The sequence below is a fragment of the Neolamprologus multifasciatus genome, chromosome 16 (assembly GCF_963576455.1).
Source record: "Neolamprologus multifasciatus chromosome 16, fNeoMul1.2, whole genome shotgun sequence".
Taxonomy (NCBI): domain Eukaryota; kingdom Metazoa; phylum Chordata; class Actinopteri; order Cichliformes; family Cichlidae; genus Neolamprologus; species Neolamprologus multifasciatus.
The window spans coordinates 14,701,136-14,722,419 of NC_140454.1; the positions used below are offsets into that span (position 1 = coordinate 14,701,136).

At 40.5% G+C, this 21,284-nt stretch overlaps 3 protein-coding genes across 4 annotated transcripts; 1 reads left to right on the plus strand and 2 right to left on the minus strand.

The window, feature by feature from the left end:
• The first annotated feature begins 757 nt into the window (after positions 1-757).
• LOC146500468 (rhodopsin kinase GRK1-like) lies at positions 758-5,893 on the plus strand. Its single transcript, XM_085135472.1, has 7 exons — positions 758-1,977; positions 2,986-3,113; positions 3,596-3,753; positions 3,829-3,912; positions 4,035-4,159; positions 4,250-4,451; positions 4,556-5,893. Exons 1-7 carry the CDS (start codon positions 1,279-1,281, stop codon positions 4,843-4,845), a joined length of 1,686 nt encoding a protein of 561 aa, XP_084991598.1. The 5' UTR covers positions 758-1,278; the 3' UTR covers positions 4,846-5,893.
• Positions 5,117-9,141, minus strand: mettl21cb (methyltransferase 21C, AARS1 lysine b). Of its 2 annotated transcripts, XM_085135484.1 has the most exons (5): positions 8,385-9,141; positions 7,846-7,954; positions 7,549-7,712; positions 7,353-7,470; positions 5,117-6,424 (listed from the first exon to the last, which is right to left on the minus strand). In XM_085135484.1, exons 2-5 carry the CDS (start codon positions 7,952-7,954, stop codon positions 6,027-6,029), a joined length of 789 nt encoding a protein of 262 aa, XP_084991610.1. In that variant the 5' UTR covers positions 8,385-9,141; the 3' UTR covers positions 5,117-6,026. The 2 variants fall into 2 exon arrangements, with proteins under 2 accessions (XP_084991610.1, XP_084991609.1); XM_085135483.1 differs by having other exon boundaries at positions 7,846-9,141.
• Positions 9,142-13,445: 4,304 nt separating this feature from the next.
• Positions 13,446-16,382, minus strand: LOC146500470 (uncharacterized; the record flags this gene model as incomplete). Its single annotated transcript, XM_085135487.1, has 5 exons — positions 13,446-13,873; positions 14,406-14,517; positions 14,703-14,840; positions 14,933-15,015; positions 15,137-16,382. Coding segments are annotated over 5 exons (1,647 nt in total), but the record flags the coding sequence as incomplete, so codon positions are not given.
• Positions 16,383-21,284: the final 4,902 nt, after the last annotated feature.

Genomic DNA, 21,284 nt, shown 5'->3' on the forward strand with positions numbered 1-21,284 from the left:
TCACCCAGTGGGTCTTTAACCTGTTGTCATGATCATATTCATAATGAATTGTGAGCCAGATTAGGTGCTACTTTGATGTTCTTGTTGTAGATGGTTTTGGTCAAGTCTGTATGTTCTTTCATGGGCTCTTTATGGTAGACATGGACCATTCCTTTGACTGGATAGGTGGTGTTTGTCTTTACCATGGAAAGGATCCTGTGATCATCCACCTCTATTTTTATTCTGTTTACTAAGCATTTTCACTAGTCCGTTTTGTGTTGTTTTTTGCTGTCAAAGAGTGGCCTGTTTAATTTGCATTGAGGGCTCATTTGATCATATAGAATTTGAAAGCTGCCGTTTCCAGCAGCAGCTTCCAAAAGTGCTATACTTGAACGCGATGCCTTTACCTGCTTGATTTATGACAGGATTAGACGGGTACAGTCTGGGTAGGATCTCATAAATTGCAGACAACAAGAAAAAGCGAATTCCTTCCATCCGTAATAGAACCTGTGGGACTGAACGCATTGTTCTTGCAACCTGAACTAGATATATCGCCATTCAAAGTTAAGGATGATCCTCAGAAGTGTCTTATTAATGTAGGGCCTGCTTTAAACAGTGTTTCTGTGCTGACTCGTGGCTTATGGAGTAATCTCAAAGACTTCTCTTGGCTTTACATTTAGTATTTAGCCATATTTTCCATTTTAAATGCAATATTTTGAAACTTTTAATATTTTTCCCTATGCTGCCAAACCCTATTGGCTGTTAAAAACATCCCAGTGTATTTCAGCATTTGGTAGGCCTTTTGGGTTATCTCAAATATTATTCCTCATTCAACCTGGAGCTTTAATGTGAAGCAGAGTGCTGCTTATAGGCTGTATGAACTGCTTACTGGTTTGCCAGTTGACTGGTGATATCCTGCATATATGCTGCTTGTGTTGTTCTGTTCCAGCATGTGCTCGCACACTTTGTCTGGGGCATTGGGGTGTTAATGGATTACTGAAAGGTGTTGACTCAGGTGTGTGTGTGTGTGTGTGTGTGAGTGAGAGTGAGAGTGAGGGTGGTACAGTGCTCAAAGTGTGCTGGGATCTAGTTCAGTCACCAGTCTCGAGTTCCCGTTTGTCTCTCATGCTCCCTCTGCCACTCCGCTGTGATCTGTCTCCTGTTCTCTCAGTCTTGCTTCAGCCTGTCCTCTTTTTCTTCCTCACCCCTGCGCGTTAGTTGGCAGCATTTACCGTTCACCGCCTTTCTCTCTTTGCGATGTCTTCTTTTTGCATTGCTTAACAGTCGCTTACCCTCAACATGGATATCGGAGGACTCACAACCGTGGTAGCAAATTCTGCTTACATCAATGCTCGTGGAAGCATCGATGGCTCTAATCCAGCAGCAGCTCGGGATAAAAAGTACCATTCTCGCCTCAAATTGCCCCACATCACTGTGTGCGAGGGCCTGAAGGACACCCTAGATTTATCCTTTGACTCAGTCTGTGTTGAACAGCCAATTGGCAAACGTCTCTTTAGGGAATTCTTGGACGCAAACAAAGAGTATCATGGGGCATGTCGCTTGTGGAAAGACATCGAGGACTATGACCTGGCAGAGGACTCTGAAAGGGCAAAAAAAGCTTCGAAGTTAGTTCAGCGTTACATGGACCCCTCTGCCAAACACTTCTGCCCGTTCCTCAGTGAGGACATCATAACAAAGGTGAAAGAATCCCTCGAGGCTGTAGGTGATGATTTGTTTTCTGCAGCGCTGGCCAAGACTTTGGACTATCTGCGCGAGGCCCCCTACACTTTCTTCCTGGAGAGCATGTACCTGAAGAGGTTCCTGCAGTGGAAATGGCTGGAGATGCAGCCAATGGATGAAGACTGGTTCCTCGATTTCCGTGTGCTGGGGAAAGGTGGGTTTGGAGAAGTGTCTGCCTGTCAGATGAAAGCCACGGGAAAACTGTACGCCTGTAAGAAACTCAACAAGAAGAGGCTGAAGAAGAGGAAAGGCTACGAGGTAAGAGAATAAATGTCATTTGCTCGATGCTCATTTACTGAACATGCCTTTGGCTTTTTGCCTCCCCCAGTGGTGGAAAAAAACCCATTTTAAATGGGGGCAAAATCACAGCATCGAAATACTTTGTGAGAAAAAATTCATCAACAACGTAGAAGATCTCATCAGGCAGAGTATTTCCTCTTAACAGGATTATAATTATTCATACATTTATATAATAACATGGCTTTCATAATGCAGTTCCTTTCTGGGGATATTTTAACTACTTCACCCTGAGTAACTGCCACGACTAACACCAACACACTGACATAATCATGCATAATTCATCTGTTCATTCTTTTCTGTATTATCTGAAGTAAAAGTTACTGCAAACTACTAGTAAACAAGGTAAAACAAACAAAACATACTGCAGATCCTAATGAGCTTTTGCAGATTTATAATATCTCAGTTTCAGCTGGATGGTAATAAATATATTTAAAAATGAAATGGCTTTCTCTCCATGTAATGAGATGTGGAAATTGGAAGCTCTAAGGGAGAAATTTTATAACAACCTAAAAGTAGAATTAGTTTTGACCGTATGCAATTATTTATTTTATCACTGTGTAATGAGTGGCATCCTTTGGATTTATACTTTAGAGCAAGTGCCTTCCACTGAGCAGGGCTGCAATGGTGCTAATCATCTTTGTCCCTGCCTCTGTCTCATTTGGCTTTAGCCTGCAGTATTAAACACTGAGACAGGGATAGAGTGATTACTGGGAGCTTTATGGAAAAGCTCTTCTGAAGGGAACTCCTTGGCGCTGTTGCATTTTGCCCTTGAATTGTCCGAGGTCATTCTCTGAAGTGTATACCTGAACCTCTCCTCCAAATGGCACACACATTGAGACAAACATTACAGTTTAGTTCAACCTGAGCAACGAAACATCCATTTAGTTTCACATTGTTATTCCTAATTTAAAAGATGGCATGTGAGCATTTTTCAAAGTTGTCTTTCCTATTTTTTTTTTCCTGTAGGGGGCGTTGGTGGAGAAATGTATTCTTGAGAAGGTTCACAGTCGCTTCATTGTGTCGCTGGCATACGCCTTTCAGACAAAGGAGGAGCTTTGTCTGGTCATGACCATCATGAATGGAGGAGATCTCAAGTAACTTTGTTTTGAAGCATGAACATCTGGCTGTAGCACACACTCCTTAACCCTTATTAGCATGTTGTTGCTTTAGTTGCAGCCTAAACTTCTATAATCTTTAAGTATCTCCTTTGCCAGCGAAGCAAAGGTTATTACAGAGATGTTGAAGTCAGCTGTAATGTGCTGGAAATGACAGTCACCCAGATGTGTCAGTATTCATCTGCAGACTTAGTGCAACAAGTGCAGAGTCAGATTATGCACAATTTAAGCTAAAATATAAAGTATTTGCCTTTTTAGCTCAGATTACTTAGAAAGCAAGACAATAATTTTTTTCTTATTTAAAGCAAACATCCTTTAATCCTAGAAAATCAAATTTGAATGCTTACAGTCTGCACACGTAGAACCAGCAGCGTATGGGCATGCTTAAGATATAAAATACTCCAAATGTGTGCATATTGAAGGCTTTTAATAATTGGCCTTGGCTCATCTGTTCCCTGTAGGTACCATATTTACCTGGTGGATGAAAACAACCCAGGGTTTGATGAGCCTCGAGCCTGTTTTTACATTGCCCAGATCATCCAGGGCTTGGAGCACCTCCACCAGAAAAGAATCATCTACCGAGATCTCAAACCAGAAAATGTGCTGCTTGATAATGACGGTAATACATTATAATCAAATTTTTGGAGAATAATATGATTATGAGCTAATAATATATGTTTTTTAATCACAACAGGGAATGTACGTATATCTGACTTGGGTCTTGCTGTGGAACTAAAAGAAGGCAAAACCATGACAAAAGGCTATGCTGGGACTCCAGGTGGGTCTCATCTGCACCCACTGAGAAATCTGTATGCACGTTTACGTTTAAGGGTAATCTTACAGGTTTAATCTTTAATTGTAGCTCATCTTGTCGTTGTTTTTATTTTTAATTTTTTGTAGGTTACATGGCACCAGAGATGCTAAAGGGAGAAAAGTACGACTCCTCCGTTGACTACTTCACTCTTGGAGTGACTTTATATGAGTTCATGGCTGCTAAGAATCCATTCAGAAACAGAGGAGAGAAGGTGAGAGTCTAAACTACAGGTGGTACTTTCTGTGCAAAGAAAGCAGACAGAGGAAAGAAGAGGTTTAGAAGCTGTTGATCTTCTTCTCAGGTGGAACGTGAGGAGATGAAAGAGCGTATGCTAACTCGGGTGGTGACCTACACTGACAACTTCAGTGAGCATGCAAAGTCGTTGTGTGATGGGCTGCTGGCCAAGGAGGTGGATCAGAGGATGGGTTTTAAGAATGGATGCTGTGACGAAATCAGAGCACATCCATTTTTCAGCGGCATTAACTGGAGGAAACTGAACGCAGGTAACCTTTCGATATTTGCTCAAGATCTTTTTGATTTAGGAAAAAGTTTGAAGCCACTAACCATTTAATGTGGTGCTTAATTAAAATTTGTCACTTTATTTCAGGAATTCTACCACCTCCTTTTGTCCCTGACCCCAAAGTGGTGTATGCTAAAAGTCTGGATGACGTCGGGGCATTCTCCTCTGTGAAGGGGGTGACATTGGAAGATCCTGATAAGAACTTTTTTGACGAGTTCGCCACGGGCAACATCTCCATTCCTTGGCAAGAGGAGATGATTGAGATGGGAATTTACGGAGAGCTCAACGTTTGGGGCCCTGAAGGCACCATCCCCAACGATCTCCGCAGGGAGTCCATACTAGAGCAGCCTAAGTCATCGACGTGTTGTTTATCTTAGAGTCACTAACACGCGTGAACTGCACAGACTTTCGTTTCTTTAGAGCACAGGTGTCGAACTCCAGGCCTCGAGGGCCGGTGTCCTGCAGGTTTTAGATGTGTTGTTGATCCATCACAGCTGATTTAAATGGCTAAATCACCTCTTCAACATGTCTTGAAGTTCTCCAGAGGCCTGGTAATGAACTAATCATTTGATTCAGGTGTGTTGACCCAAGGTGAGATCTAAAACCTGCAGGACACCGGCCCTCGAGGCCTGGAGTTCGACACCCCTGCTTTAGAGCATGCGGCATGAAGACACCATGAGAGACCCCAGTCGGTTCTGAACTTTGTGATCGCACACTGAAAAAGTTTGCAGGTTTTATGTCGACATGGGAACAGCGAGAATAGACTGGAGGCGGACTTCCAGCCTGAAATGAACTTAATCATAGATTTAGGTGTTGAAAAATTCCAAATTGCTGACATCTGTCATCTATTGTCCCTTCAGTCTTCTGCTCCTCATCTCCTTTCACCATCAACCTGCTCACTTACTTTTCTTTATATGTATATGTGATGAATTATTGTAAAGCTTTTAGATTTAAAATGCATTAAAACAAAAACAAAAAAATCCCATTTTGGAGCCAGGGTTTAGTGATGTGTTATCTTTGGTGCTAAGTGACAGTCATATGTTGACCATGTAAGAGTTGCATATCTGCTCCTGTAGGGTTCATGCTACTTTAATAGAAGGTGTCTTTTTTTTTTTTCTTAGTGTTTATCACATACTAAATGCTAACACATCAGAGATGCAAAGTCTCGTGCCTGTGGAACTCTTTTTCTTAAAGGGTTTATTTCATGGGTTTTGATGACTTTCAATGGTTTTATGACTATTCCAGCGCAGAGTCACTTTGATAAGTTTATATGTAGTCTAGATAGTGTGAGACAAATATGAGTATAGGATGAATGTTTACGGTAAAATCATTTATTTTCAAAAACTGTCGGACTGAAGGTGAAATATCAAATATTTGGGACAAAACACCCCAAATCTGGCAATAAAATAGCTTATTGAAACTTGAGTCAGGAACTTCATTTCTGCTTAATGATGGTTATAGCACTGTCCAGAAATGTAAACACAGATCACAACCAGGCATGGAATATCTTTCATAACCTTTGACATCACTGGAAGCTCCCACTCCTAAAGCCTCCTTGTCACTCCTTTGCCATGGCTTTATAAATCCTGATCTCCTGCTGCGGCAGCTCGGTCAGCAATGTGGTGTTAAAATGGCTCTTAAAGCACTCTGTGAACCTCAGGTCTGACTGGAACCGGATCTTGTTGGCCCACAGCAGAGTTGTTTGACTTCCTGGTCGGCAAAAGTGACGCATAGTTTTCAACAGTTCTTCAAGGCAGTCGTGGTGATAGACCACATCAGCTGCGAGCACGAAGTCGTAGTGGCATGATGCATAGGGGAAGTTTCGATCCAGGTCCTGACCCCAGGAGAGAGCAACCACTTGAGGGGTGTAGCGGCAGCGGCCTCTGGTGTTTCGCAGCAGGTTGAAGGTCAGGTTAGATAATATGTCTGGCAGATCTGTTGCCGTCACCCAAGCACCTGGTAAAAAGTGGGTTGAGACCCAAAACAACAGAGACATCAAAACATAATGATTATTTTTTTAATTTTGTAATTATTGTGCATTTTGTTATGGAAGCAAGTTTCCCCCTCTAAAAAAAGAATACTATTCCTAACTGGCAGAGTCAAAATTTCAAGTTATTTTCTCAATTTGGTAAATATATATATTTTAAATAAAAGCAACAATTTGTAACTTGTGGATAACAAAAAACTAAACTAAATATAAACTTACAGGCTGCTTTGAGTTTCTCACTAATTATAGTTTCTGCTGAACCAGTAGCAAAATGATTTACTCTAATTGTAAGGAATTTTGGTGATCAAACTGAAGTTGCATCGTTTTTGTTTTATTTATTTATTTTTTCCAAGTTTTTTTAACTTTAAATTCAATCATTTTATTTTATTGGGAATAAATGAAACCTTTGTTTCCACTCTGGGCTTAATGGAGGGGCTTATGCATAACAGCATCAATCCAGTGATCGCTGCATCCATAATATATCTAAGCTACAACCCCTCTGTTGTATGCAGTACAGGAGAACTATGTGGGTGGATGGTCGTTGTGCTTTAACAATGAATTCCAGTGTTTTTAGTTGCGTCACGACTTTTCCCTCGAGTTCCATCACCAAGCTGAAATGTAACTTTTGCATAAAAGCATAAATATGAAATATTCAGTGCACACATTATGCACAAGTGGGAATTAACCCTTTATGGATTTTTCTTTGTCTTAAAGCCAAGAATATCACCACTTAGCTAAGTCCTAAGTAACTAATATAAACTAGTGTATTGCCAGTTTATTAGGATGCGTCATTTATTCTTAAATGAATGTGTTTACCAACATCAAATCTAAAAGATTAAAGGTAAAGTTTCATACATGCAGCACATATGCACAACTGCATTATCAAAATGCACTTACCAAGCAGACTTGCTACAATAGAAGCTAAGCCAGTCCCAGCTCCAATCTCAAGTACTGCTTTGTCCATCAGGTTCACTTGTTGCTGGTTGTTCTCCAAGAACTGGCACAAAGCTATTGCCTACAAAAATAAAATTCTTGTCACGTTTACAACACATTTTCAAAATGAGCCAATGCCATGCCCACGGCAGCCCCTTACCCCAGGCCAGATCAGAGCACCGTACGTATCCATGGACTCTCGGATGCTGATGTCATGACCGGCAAAATGAAAAGACTCGTTTCCCCGAGCGTAATAAACACTCGGCTCCCAGAGGTTCCTCCTGCTCAGAGCCTCTTTTGCCATCACCCTCTGGTCTGTCAGTACTGCATGAGCAGAGCGTGACATGAAGAGACCGGTTATACTAACAAATTAGCAAAGTTCAGTTAAAAAAACGAATTATACTTGTTTGACATGCAAAAACTAGACTTGTACATAAGAGATACAGTTTGAATATACCTTTAATTGCGGTTCCCTCCTCCTCCACCTCCTTATCATCTTCCCTTTTCTTTCCAGGAGGCTTCTGTCTTACTGGCTGGCTGAGTGCAGATAATCTCTCCATAAGCATCTTAAATTAAAGTTCCCATCATGGGTCAAAGGTAAGAAAAAGAAAAAAAAACAAACAAAATTATTATTATTATTATTAGTTTTTTAAAAAAGGCCCCTTTATGTAACGATTGTTCATTTGAATCTCAGTAAAAGTTGGAATGGATTCAGAGTGGACTGGATTTAGTCCCCTAGTCTCTTTGGCTGCCACTGGACTGCGAACTGGAGCCCAGAAACACAGCTGGTTAAATCCTGAGGTCAACAAGCCACAGTCATGGATACAGAGCACACGGTGTTTACCTCAGATGAAAAGCACACTCAGATAAATTCCAGTGCAAAGACTAAAGTTACATTTATACAACTGTATAAAATAATTAGCGTCATTTTAAGAATTTTCAAATGAAATATATTCTTAATAAAATATATAGTTTGCAAGAAGATGTGAAACCTACCAGTAGGAAGTATGCCCCGTGTGTTTTCTTGTTGTGTGTCTGCACTTGCCTCTGTGTGCTCTGAGTTTATACACAGAGCATTGTCTGTGACACACCCCTGAGTGAAACTGGGGTCTGCTAACATAGTTCCCCCCTCCCAGCAGACTTTATTATATACGCTTTTATAGAATTGCATCCTGTTATCCTGTTTCAGCGCTAAGATTTACTGCAGTGAGCTACTTGTTTATTCTCTCCTGTCATCATTAATGCATCACACATCTGTCTTTAGGTAGGTTACAGGTAAAGCTACGGGGACATGTAAATATTTGAAAACAAAATGTTTTTACAGTGAGCCCAATTTGCATATTCATATCAATCATGATCAGGGCTCTCAGCCAAACTGTATGAGGCTTTGCAGAGTGGGTGCAACCTGGCATGTCCAAAGATTAGGTTAATTTCCAATGTGCTCAAAGTATAGATCCAGTCTTAGTGTCCAGTCTTAACATTACTTATATGGTTAGCAGTAGTGAGTGAGTACGTGAGCTCAAAATAGTCGAGCACTTAGTGACAAACGCTACATGTCAGTTTGTGAAATTTCTTCCTAACACTCCTCTGGCATTAACGTCACCGCAAACTTGGTGAGCTGGAAACTTCAGGTGCATTCAAACCTTAAATCACCACCAATGTAAAGCATGCAGCCTGTGGACTCTGGAGCAGTGGAAACATGCTCTGTGGACTGTCAGATCCTCTGTCTAGAGGTTCAGTGGATCAGTCTTGGTTTAATCTTTCTTTAGGTTCCTACTACACACCTGTGAAGTTTTGTAAATGCACAGTCGGGACTCAAATGGATTCGGTACACAAATGACAGACAGTTAATTACTTGCTCAAGAACTTAGAGCCTCCTTTACTCTGTGGTTCAGAACAAAGACTCACAGAATGGAGACAGAAACAGCTAGCCCGATGCGTTGATGATAATATGCAGAATAAGCTGCAAGATTCATTGCTTGAGAAAAAGTAAGGATACAATATAATTTGGTCTTCTAAACAAAATGTCAGAATACTAGGCCATACTTACAAAGCAGTAGAAGTTTCTTGCTTTGCAGATTAGATTAAAAACTTAAAGTATGAATGATTTCTCATTTCAAATATTCACAAGTTTGATTGTCTTTTGTCTTCCACTTGCCTATTGATCAATTAACCACCGCTTCCTGCACCAAAGCCAAGGTGAAAGGTAACCCCCCCCCCCCCCCAAAAAAAAAAACTAAAAAAAAAACTGAACAAGTTAAATTTCACAAAAACTCATTTAAGTGGTGGAGCAAATAAGAACCCGTTCATTTTGGTGCTGCTCCGATTTGTTTGCTTAAAACTGCAAAGATGGAGGGCTCTGCTCTCTGAGTGGCCTTTTACTTTATGTATGTTTTCTCCATCCATCCTGTTTGGATGCCTTTCAGAGCTACTATAGGGCGAGAGGCAGGGCGCACCTTGGAAAGGTCACCAAGCTGATGCAGGGCTAACACAGAGAGACAGACAGCCATTCACACTCACACTCACACCTATGGGCAATCTAGATTCATCACTTAACCTAACACTACAAACTGCATGTCTTTGGACTGTGGGAGGAAGCCGGAGTACCCGGAGAAAACATACAAACTCCATGCAGAAGCCCACAGCCTGTGGGCACAACAGTGCTAACAATGTTGCCACCGTGCTACCTCCTTTACATTTTTTCAGCATTTTAAAATCACGGAATTCTGATAAAAAAATATAAAGTGGATCCATTACATAAAGGTCCATTACTATTCGGAGGTAAATCAGATTTGAGTAAAAAAATTTAACATGCTGACTTACTTTCATTTATTCTAATGGTAAACACTTTATTAACTTTATCAAACCACTGGTTTACTCACAAAAGGTTCTCAAAATTGAAAGCCTTCAAAAATGAAAATATATTGTAAAATACTGCTTTAGTTTTTTGGATATATTTTCATATATTTTGCTAAAATCTAGTGATGTTATCTGGCAGTTTAGAAATGTCATTCAGAGCAAAACATGATGACATGATGAACACCGATGAATTTAGTACACAGATTAGTGCTGGTATGCATCACCTCTATAAAAGGGAGTGCTGTAAACACTGCTCGGAGTCTGTTTTTGTCGTAGCGGTGGAGTCCAGGCTGACCATGGATACAGGCACTGTACCAAGTAGCTGTAAGCCGGGCTGTAGAGCTTAAGGTGGGAGGATTCACAGCCTTGCATGAGTGTACACTCAGAGTGGCCAGGAAACAGCTGGTTGTGCCGCATGAGGTTAGAAAATGACTTGAACTGACAGACGGTAACAACCAACACTCAGTCACTGTCATCTAAACAGCAACACAGGTAATGAGTCAAAGTATTTGGAGCTTTCCATCACAGCAGGGCGGCATTATGTCGCCCACCCCACTGGATTTAATTTATTAATCACTACTGATGAAATTCAGTGTGTATAGCTGCCTCCTAATAACGATAAACCATAGCCGATAATGTACTCAGTCTGTTATGAAGCCAAACAATGCTTGGCAAATCTTTAGGAGATAGCTCTCTATTAATAGATCAAAGATACACATTCAACTGGGATCTCTTAATTCCAGGGAAAGCCATTTTTCCTGGTGGGGAACAAAAGAGAATTACCAAGGCTCAGCTGTCAAATGATAGCTCATGCAATGCTGAGCTGAATCTTTTTGAATATTGATAATAGTGTGTGAGTATGGTGGCAGAGCGGTCAGCAAATATAAGAGAAGGATAAAGAGCTGCCAGTCATCACCTTAGGGTTGGTAATCCTCACCTCCGTGTCTAAAGGTCAGGAAAAGGTTGTGTAGGCCAGCGGAAAATGAGTCACCATCACACACAGCAGCACGTGAGCTGCAGCGGGCTTACAGTAGCCACGTGTGCAGCGTGATTGTGTGAATACATCACTTAATGGGCGCTAAGCTCCCTGTTATTTTAAAGGGTGTAGTTAAGAATGGTACTCACTGTGTCTGGATGCCTCTGTGACAGAAGAACGTAATCAAACGTTTAAGCAGACAGAAATGATGGAGGTATTGAACATGATTTTTGGAATCTGAATGTGAACAGCTTTTATCCCCCTGAAAGATTCTGGGCACAAGAACAAATCGCTCTCTTAGGGTCTTCATGGGTTGCTGAGGTTGCCATATATGGGCCTTGGATGTGCTGGAGGTTCATTTAAACCTCATTCTCACTTTGCAATGCTGCCTTGACTGACGGCAGTCAAATAGAGCATCTTGTAACAGTCGATGTTGTGTGACAGTCCTGTATTCAGTCGTGCGTTTGAAAGGTCTGAATTCTTCAGCTTTGCTGAAAAATTCTTATTCAGTTTTATGGTCATTATCAAGGATGTATTTTTGGATTCTGGATAGGGTTATGCATGTCTCTACATTGCAAGCAGTGGCTTTGGCTTACAGTTGGTCTTCTGCTAATTGGGAGGTTGGTGGTTTGATCCCTCGCTGCTCCAATCTGCATGCCAAAGCATCCGCGGGCAAGATACTGAAACCCCAGTTGCTCCTGATGCATTCACTGTGTGTGAGTGTGTGAATGCTAGATTGTGTGTCAATAGGGGAATGACTCATATTATATAAAGTGCTTTGAGCACTCAAGTACTGAAGAAAAGCCCCATTTACAGTTTTAACATTTGTGAGATTTATTGCAAGACTGTGGCATTAGTATTAATTCATTTGCCACATAAACTCACAGCTGTCTCGAGTCACATTTTCAGGGATTTTATTAAAGTGTCCAGAGTATACAAAAAGTATTTATTGGTTTCTGCATTTGACAGACAAAAAAGTGTGCGAAATCCCCAAACCTCCACATAAAAACTGGTTTTAATTATCAGGGCTTCTAGTCAAATTTTCAGGTTTTTCTACTTCAAAAACACTTTTTTTCATAGTAATATTGTATTCATTATTAATAATGCAGTAACAAATGGCACAATGGAGATATTTTTATAACTTTTTTTGTGTAAACATCTTATGTAAGTATATGAAATGAGAGTTGACTGTGGATTCAGCATTGTGATGGAAAGATTTTGGTCCATACTGAGATGACAGCATCACACAGTTGCTGCAGATTTGTCAGCTGCACATCCATGATGTGAATCTCCCGTTCCACTGCATGTGAAAACTCCTCTGTTGGACTGAGATGTGGTGACTGTTGAGGCCATTTGAGTACAGTGAACTCATTCTCATATTTAAGAAACCAGTCCGAAATCATTTTACACGTGACGTGGTGTGTTATCCTGTTGAAATCAGCCATCAGAAGATGGATACCCTGTGGTCATAAAGGGGTGGACATGGTCAGAAACAAATGTTTAAAAGCCACATATAAGCTGTAGCCTTTAAATATCCCACACACATTTACACCACCCTCAGCAGCATGAACCATTGATATAAGGCAGATGGATCTATGCTTTCATGTTGTTTACATCTGAATGTTGCAGCAAAAAATCGAGACTCATCGGACGAGGCATCACTGTATGAATTGTAGCCTAATTTCCTGTTCTTGGCTGACAGATGTGACTGTCTATCTGTTGTGCTTTAAGAGATGCTCTTCTGCATACACTGGTTCATACACAGGCTTCCTATCAGCTCAAAGCAGTCGGGACATTTTCCTCTCACTTTAGGCATCAACACTGCATTTTACATCAGAGAACTGCAGCTCACTGGATATTTTCTCTTCTTTGGACCATTCTCTGTAAACCTTAGAGATGGGTGCTGAAATCACCTCTCCTCCCTGTTATGATTCTCGGTGTGAACTACAGCAGACTGTCTTGACCCGGTCTACTTGCTCCCATATGACTAGGTGATATTTTAATTTAACAAAAATGTGAACAGATGCACCTAATAAACTGGCAGGTGAGTGCTTATACAATTATGTATACAAACGATAAAGCATAGTAAGAAACAAGAAAAAAAAAAGCTCTTAAACATATTTAATAATAACACACTGACTATACCACAACACTATACTTTAACTATACTTAAAGTGTGATGGTAATAATGAAAAACTCAAGAATAAAATATCAAATTTCCTTTATTTACACAACAAGCCGTATTATCAAAAACAACATTGTCCATACATTTTGTCTAACTTTATTAAATGTGACTTATTTATTTATTTATTATATTTCTAAATACCAAATAGGCAATATTGCATTTAAACAAAACGATGGATGGGACTCATTTACAAAAAAATTACTTTCAAATGTGAAATAACCAGAGCCGTCCTAACTGAGGTTAATGCAGGAGTACCGTGACTAACAGATGCTGACAGTTCATGGTTTCTAACCATTTACTTTCACATTTAAGATAAACTGCAAGTAAAGGGGAAAAAAGTTCAAACTCAGCACCCAACATCTGACAAGGATAAGAAAAACACCTCACTGTACATTAACTAATTGTAATAGGAGCAGATGAAAGCCTGGGGTTCCCAGCACGTAAAGTCGTTAAACTTCCCGTTTCCTGAAAAAGACGGACAAACACGGGGTAAGAAATAAAGTAAGTGTGTCTAATAATTTCAATGTGAGATCAGTTCAGCTTTATTGAATACATTAATCATATTTATTCAGCAACATAACTTCTTACTGACTGAACTCAGGTTGAATAATTAATTCAGAGCCATCATATGAGTTTGGGAAAAGTTCGATTTAACTAACATAACTGCACATTTTTGCATAATTTGCAACAACACAGACAGATTATCCTTTTAAATAAAGAAAGAAAGAAAGAAAGAATGTCCCTGTAAGTATAATCAGATAAATACTGTTTTAGGAGCTAGATTGCACCTAGATTGCAGAATTGTTCCGCATAAATTTTCACAAGCACCACCACCACCACCACCACCACTATTTATGTATTTTGGGCTTCTTTCAGCTTTGTAACACTGGGCATCTGTGCGTTAGTGAGGCTAAAGAAATGCTAAAAACAAAAATGAATTAACACAAATGGAGGAAAATTAACTAAAATAAACATCTTGGAGTAAACCGACTCATACCCCAAGGCAGAACTTCCAGGCAGTTCTCCTTATTTGCTGTGTTATTGGGCTCCCCTGACAGCCAATCAGCGTAGTCCCATTTGGACCCATCCAACCAGATGAAGCGACCAGTCTGACATGTAACAAACGATTAATGAGAATTAATCATGAGCAGTAGTTTAACATAATGAGTCTCTAGATACAACACATCAGGGACACGAACAAGGTCTCATAGTGCAGTTAATACAAAGGTAAATCATTATTTTGTGCGCTCAACAAGTTCAAGACCTCCACAGATCCCCAGCTCAAAATACATACGTCTAGAAATCGAAGCCCTCCAATCCATGTGCGCGTATGCTCTCCATTTTCCTTCAGTATCATCTTCATCAGCTCAGCGTGGTTGTGATTGCTTGTGATGGAGGCCAGATGGCCACCAGGAAACGTTTGGCAAAAAAGCTAAAAAGGAAACAGTGAAAGATCCACATTAATGTCAGAGTTTATATGGAGTCATTGGTGCTTAAATGGAATTACAGAGGATGCATGAATACCTCAGCATTTGCAGGCGTCTTTGGCTCTTTAAAGAACTGGTAACACTTCTCTCCTAGTACCACACCAGGGCAAGAGCGCCGCCCTGTGGTGAAAATCGAGATTACAACATTTAGTAATTTAGCTGGCCTCAGAATATGCACATATGACTACATTTCTGTCATTCTAATTACTTTCTTTGTGCATATTCAGTGTGGGTGTTTTACCTTGCATGGCTCGTTTGAACCTGCCACAATTTTCTTTTGTGGCTTCCGTCAAATCTTGATTTTCTTCTTCTGACACCACACCAGTCGGCTCGCCATCATCAGGCTCAATCTGGTCTTCTGTTTCTGGCTCTCCATAGAGCTGCACTTGTGATTTTTCTTCCCCTGTGAGTGGGGATTCCTGTTCTTCAGGCCTCGCCGCCATCTTAGCTTCTTCATTTGGAAAATAGTTTTCCATAAGTGACACTGGCTGCTCCATTATGTCCAGCACTGGCCCTTCTTCCAAGATACCAAGATTTTGAAAAGGCTTTTCCATCATCTCAGGCTCCAGTTCCATCACTGGTTCTTGATCTAAAGCATAGTCCCGCTCCCTCATGAACAACTCCTCTTCTGGCAAAGGTTCAGCTGGGCTATTATCATCCAGAGGCTCTGACTCCATGATTGGTTCATCCACCATTTCATTTTTTGCCTCCTCCTCCTCCTCTGGCTCAGGTTTAACAAGTAACTCTTGACTCTTAAATTCTGCATTTGCAGCCTTTTCTTCTTCTGTCAGTTCTGATTCAAACAGGTTGTCATCATCTAGAGGCTCTAACTCATCCACCATGTCATTGTGACTTTCTTCTTCTGCGTCTTCTACCTTTTCTTCGTACTCTTCTTCTTCTTCTTCCAGACCAGAGTCAGCTTGAAGCTGCATAGGCTCCTGATAATTTTCTTCATCTAACATGTGCTTCTCCTCAGGTTCTAGCTCCATTAGAAGTTGATCTGGCTCAACTTTTACCTCTGCCTCCACCTGGAACTTGGGGTCATCTTTGAGCTCTTGGTCACCCTCACCTTCTGGATTCACACCAGCCATTTGAGCCTCAGCTTCCACAGGAACCTCTGCTTTAACTTCTTGCTGTGCTGCAGACTTTTCTTCCACCTTAACTTCTGGCTTCACTTTGACTTCTAGTTCCACTTCACCTGCTTTCTCCACCTCAGCCTCAGCCTCAGGCTCTGCTTTCACCTCTTGCTCTTCATCTGGCTTTACTTTAACCTCTAGTTCTGCCACATTCTGCTTCCGGTCTTCTTCAGCCACTTTTTCCTGCTGCTCTTTGGGGGGTAATACGGCCTGTGGTGCGGGATTCTCCACCTGTACATGACCCTGCAGTGGAACCGAGTCTCCCAGCAGAGGGAGCTGGTTTTCTTTAGTTAAAACTGGACTTTTTTCCACACCACGGGGTAGTGCTGGCAATGCCAGAGCCACTGCAAAGAGAAAATAGTTGAATAATTACTGAAGAAATCCCACAGACATCAAACTTTAATAACAAATGTTGTGTCTTTTTTTGGTGGTGATCTACCTTGTAATTGTGGGGGGGCCTGGTAGGCCTGTTCAGTTCAATAGCTAACAATCCTCAACCCAGCTTTGTTTTTGAAACACTATATAAGTGAAGTTATAAATGTTCTAACCCATTAAAAATAGCAACATAACCATTACTAGCAGTTATATCAATATAACACCTAGAAAGCAGCTCATAATGAGTGACTGAAATGTTTTCATTTGATTGATTACATCTTACAAATGACTTCAAATCTAAATTGATTTCAGCTATTTAGGAGAAAAAGACCGGAAAGAGCACAGATCGGTCACCCTCAAGCAGCCTCTTACCTGCAAGGCTCAGTGAGAGCAGCACTAGTGTCTTCATCTTCATCTAGATGTCAAAACCTGTAAAACTGTTTCATTGACTGTAGAGTGATTGACCATTAATGTTTAGCATCTGGGTTTCAACTGTTGGCTTGTGCACTTTGAATCTTTATAAATAGTGTTAGTCCTTCCCATTTCATTTAAATTTCCCATAAACTCATAAAGGTGGGTCATCTCCCTCCCTTATCTTGTCTAAAGTGCTGGGTTTTTTTTCTTTGTTTCCTTCTGGCAAAGTATAAAGTTCATGTTGTTCAGGGCTGCAGACTTGATTCAGAGGTCTGACCTCCAAACAGATCAGAGTAATAAATGATGTCAGTAAGAGACATGAAATCTGATCACTGTTTTCACGTGTGCTTGTTTTCAATGCCCGACACGTGAGCAAATAAAAACTGAAAACGTAAACTGCTTGTTTATCTGTTGGTTGGACTTTGATAGTTTTCGGAAGTAGAACAAAAAGCGTGCTTGACAACAGATATAAAGAAATATGTTATCTCTAAGCCTCCTAGTAAACGCGTCTATGGTATAAATGTGAAAATCCTAGAACGTTGAGCATGACATTGAGTTCAGCATCGCTGAGCTTCAAACTCTTACAAGATTTTTAGTAGCTAAACCAATGTTATCACTTTGAAAATAGATGACTTCCTTCTGGAGTTATCGTATTTACAAATTCAGGTGTCCATGATGCCCACCCACACATCAGGGTGATGACAGTACTTCATCAGCCTTTTACAACTGAGTAGTAAAAACTGAAGACTGTCTTAAAGAAATACAGTATAAAAGTATATAGTTTCCTAGTAAGGCATGTTGATATTTACCTAACAAACTAACCTTACAAGCTATAACATCAAAAGTTTGTACAGAAATAATTGTCACGTGTCTCCACAATAACCCACCACACAGTCAGATACTGATTATTAATTTATTATTACTATTATCATTTTCTCTCTTGGATGCCACAAAATCAGGACCAGTGCTTTTAATTTGCAGTAAAAGCAAATATAATCAATATTCAGTGCAACGAAATGTAAATATTCTCCATCTAGTTCACATGCAAATATAATATCTTCATCCCTTCACAGTAAAAACTAAAGGTGTTTATCAGATATAGAGCTTGTTTTGATGTTTTTAGGCTCCTCATTCTCATTCTCTGCACGTCTACCATTAAAGCATACGACAATACAGCAAGAAGCAGTGAACCCCATAATGCACATCTAAGGAAAAGGTTCTCACACCCTTACAGTGACTTTCTTTAAGTAGTCAGTCGGAAAAAAATGCAAATGATTTTTTTTTTTTTTGAAGGAAAATCTCTGATGGATTTAATGGAAGCAATTACAGTTTATCCAACCGAAACATGTCAGGCACCTATGGATGTGACATCCTGGAGGAGCTGCACTATCTGTGGATCCTCAATGTGCTGCAGGGACTGTCTCGTATTACCAGCAGTGACAGACAATAACAGAAAGCAAAAGAAGAGAAAAATCAGTCATAAAAGAGCCAGTCTGTGGCCACCAGCTTCAAAGCCTTTCCCTTTTTTGGGAGGGTTGTCGTGTTGTTGCCTTTCCAGTGCACCTGTTGTCACTTGGATTTTCACTCCATTCAGTTTCCACCAAACCAAAGCAAAACATTAAATGGCAGCTGTGTCGCTCAATTTTCATAGACTGTGGTCAAATCCTGATCCTCTGTGACATGTTCAGGTTTTACAAGTTGCTGAATGTCGCTGTTTGATTTATTAAGAAAGAGATCGTCGGCCAGTAGACTGCTGCTTTCTAAGAGTATGTTAGATACTCTTACGCTGAACACCATGGGGATTGTTGCAGTCTCTCTTTGTTTTTTGTATGAATGACTTTATTTAATATTTCAGCAACTCTGTGATGAGAGCAAGGGTGAGCACAGCGACAGTCCTGATCTCATAGTGTGTCTCAAGGTTGTTGGTTTGAGTGATATCAACAAAACAGAACTGGGATCTCAGATAACTTTGGCAGCTCCCAGTTTGGGTTCAGGAGACAGACAACCACTCTACTTTTAAGAATATATTTAAAACTTTGCTTTTTAATAAAACTTACACTTATAGCTGGATCAGGTTTCCCTGAAGCATCTCTTGGTTATGCTCTTACAAAGAACAAATCAGGTTTTTGTCGTAGTAAAGTGTGAGGTGGACAGCTGCTCCGCTGGCTGTTATCAAAGGTCACCGTGCATTTGAAAGTCACCCGTCCTCTGAGATTCACTATCTGACTGACTTTGTTTCCGTATGTTTGTGTAAAGTGAGCAGTGGTTGCTGAGATGTGCTGTTATGCATGTGCATGTGTGTGTTACATGACATCAGTGTGTCCCGCTCCGAGCAGAGCAGCTGGGACTGTCGATTGTGAACAGGTGTTGCAGCTGAGATTTAGGGAGTTAGTGTTTCACTGTTTCTCTTTGTGTGTACTTACGCACACGTGTCTGGATGTATGTCCCCCGTGTGTGTCTTTGTGTGTGCATATGGCCACAAATGTAAGCATGTGTGCACATTAACCAGAATGAGTGACAATGTGCCGTTGTGTGGGCGCTGGTGATGAGAAACCTAATAGCCAGAGACACAGTAGCTCAGCAGCAGCTGCCACTTCTCTCCGACTTAGGCTCATCACTGCAGACATATGGAAAACTCCAACCTCTGTGATTTCCATTCTTTATATTCAGGCAAAGGATTACATGTTCCCAAGAAATACTTAAAATAAGTAAAAACACAAAGGCATCAAATACATTTATTTGTACTATATAAAGGCCTTTCATGAACAGAGCCCTTTACAGTACAGTTACCTCTACAACTGCAATTCTGGAATTGCTGCATGGTTTGGGACTCCGATGGACCACGGTGAGAGCCATTATTCATGAATAGAGAAAACTTGGAACAGTGGTGAACCTTCCCAGGAGTGGCCGACCTACCAAAATTACTCCAAGAGCGCACTTTCAATTCACCTAGGAGGCCACATAAGAACCCAGAACAACATCTAAAAGAACTGCAGGCCTCACTTGTCTCATCCATGGGAGATTTCTGCTGAGTAAAAAACTCCACAAAGGCTCATCTCACGTTTGCCAAAAAACATCCTGATGATTTGACTTTTGGGAAAATATTCTGTGGACTGATGAGACAAAATTCAACTTTTAGGAAGGTTTGAGTCCCGTCACATCTGGTGTAAAACTAACACAGAATATCATAAAAGAACATCATACCAGCAGTCAAAGATGGTGGTGGTAGTTTGATGGTCTGGGGCTGCTTTGCTGCTTCAGGATGAAACCATGAATTCTGCTCTCCTCCAGAAAATACTGAAGGAGAATGTCCAACCATTAGTTTGGGTCCCTTGGCTTATACGGCAGGGCAATGATCCAAAACACCAGCAAGCCCGCTTTCAATGTCTCAAAACATAAATAAATAAATAAAATGAGGGTTCTTGGAGCGGCCAAGTCAAAGTTTGGACTTAAATCAGATTAAGGTGCTTTGGTATGACTGACAAACTAAACCCTTTGATGTGGCTGTATTAAAGCAATTCTGCAAAGAAGAATGGACCAAAAATACTCCACAGTGACGTGAAAGAGTCATTGCCAGTTATTGATTGCAGGTCTTTCTTCCAAGGTTGGCACAAACAGTTATTAGTTTTAGGGGGCAGTTGTTTTTTCATGCAGGGCCAGGTAGGTTTTGGATGATAATGATAATAGAGAATTCACACAGAATCGTGAAGGATACCAAAGCTATGATTCGTTCATCAGAGTGATGGCTGCTGGAACAAAACTGTCTTTAAAACATGTTGTCTTTCATTGAGAAGGAGGAAACTCAACGTCATTGTGTAAACTAAAATCAAACCAGCCAACTGCTGTGACTGCTTGGCATCCTACAGGGATGCTGGGTTTAGCTGCGGTTCAGCTTACCGATTATCCTGTTAGAAGATTTAATGATTTGACTGCGTGAGTTTCTGTTCTTTACAGATAAATCACAATGATTTAATGACAGAGTCTGGAGCTCTTTGTTGAACCCAGCTTCACAGTTTCTTCAAAGTTTAGCTTTAAATAAATAATTGCTCCAAGATCATTGATTCAAAATGTGCATGAGACAAAGCACATGCCACCAACTGACACTTAAGACACCTGTCCAGTGATCATAACAATCAAAGATCATATCTTTTGGAGTTGACAAACAAAAACACAGTTATCTGTATACTTTAAATGGTCAATGTTTTCATTCCTGCTCTCACTCATATTTGTGTAAAGGATAAATAACATATAAAAATTATTTACATGATGAATGTACATCCAGTAATTTTTAGCTTTCGTTCAGTCATTTGTCTCTACCAAGCAACAACCTTAAGTGCTAGAAACTGAAGCCAACGTTGATGTGTCAGGCCCACTTGAAGCCGGCTCCTAAAGTTTTGGTATCTATAGCTACTTTATTTTGGGAAAATGTTTTTCTATAATTTGTCCACTTTGATACTGTGGCTG

Excerpts from the sequence above, each read along its gene's own strand:
- LOC146500468 (XM_085135472.1), top strand. The coding sequence starts at position 1,279 with ATGGATATCGGAGGACTCACAACCGTGGTAGCAAATTCTGCTTACATC. Across the intron at positions 3,114-3,595 it reads ATGAATGGAGGAGATCTCAA|GTACCATATTTACCTGGTGG; the intron begins GTAACTTTGTTT and ends TGTTCCCTGTAG. Across the intron at positions 4,452-4,555 it reads CTGGAGGAAACTGAACGCAG|GAATTCTACCACCTCCTTTT; the intron begins GTAACCTTTCGA and ends ACTTTATTTCAG.
- mettl21cb (XM_085135484.1), bottom strand. The coding sequence starts at position 7,954 with ATGCTTATGGAGAGATTATCTGCACTCAGCCAGCCAGTAAGACAGAAG. Across the intron at positions 7,471-7,548 it reads GTGCTCTGATCTGGCCTGGG|GCAATAGCTTTGTGCCAGTT; the intron begins GTAAGGGGCTGC and ends TTATTTTTGTAG. Across the intron at positions 6,425-7,352 it reads TATTGTAGCAAGTCTGCTTG|GTGCTTGGGTGACGGCAACA; the intron begins GTAAGTGCATTT and ends ACTTTTTACCAG.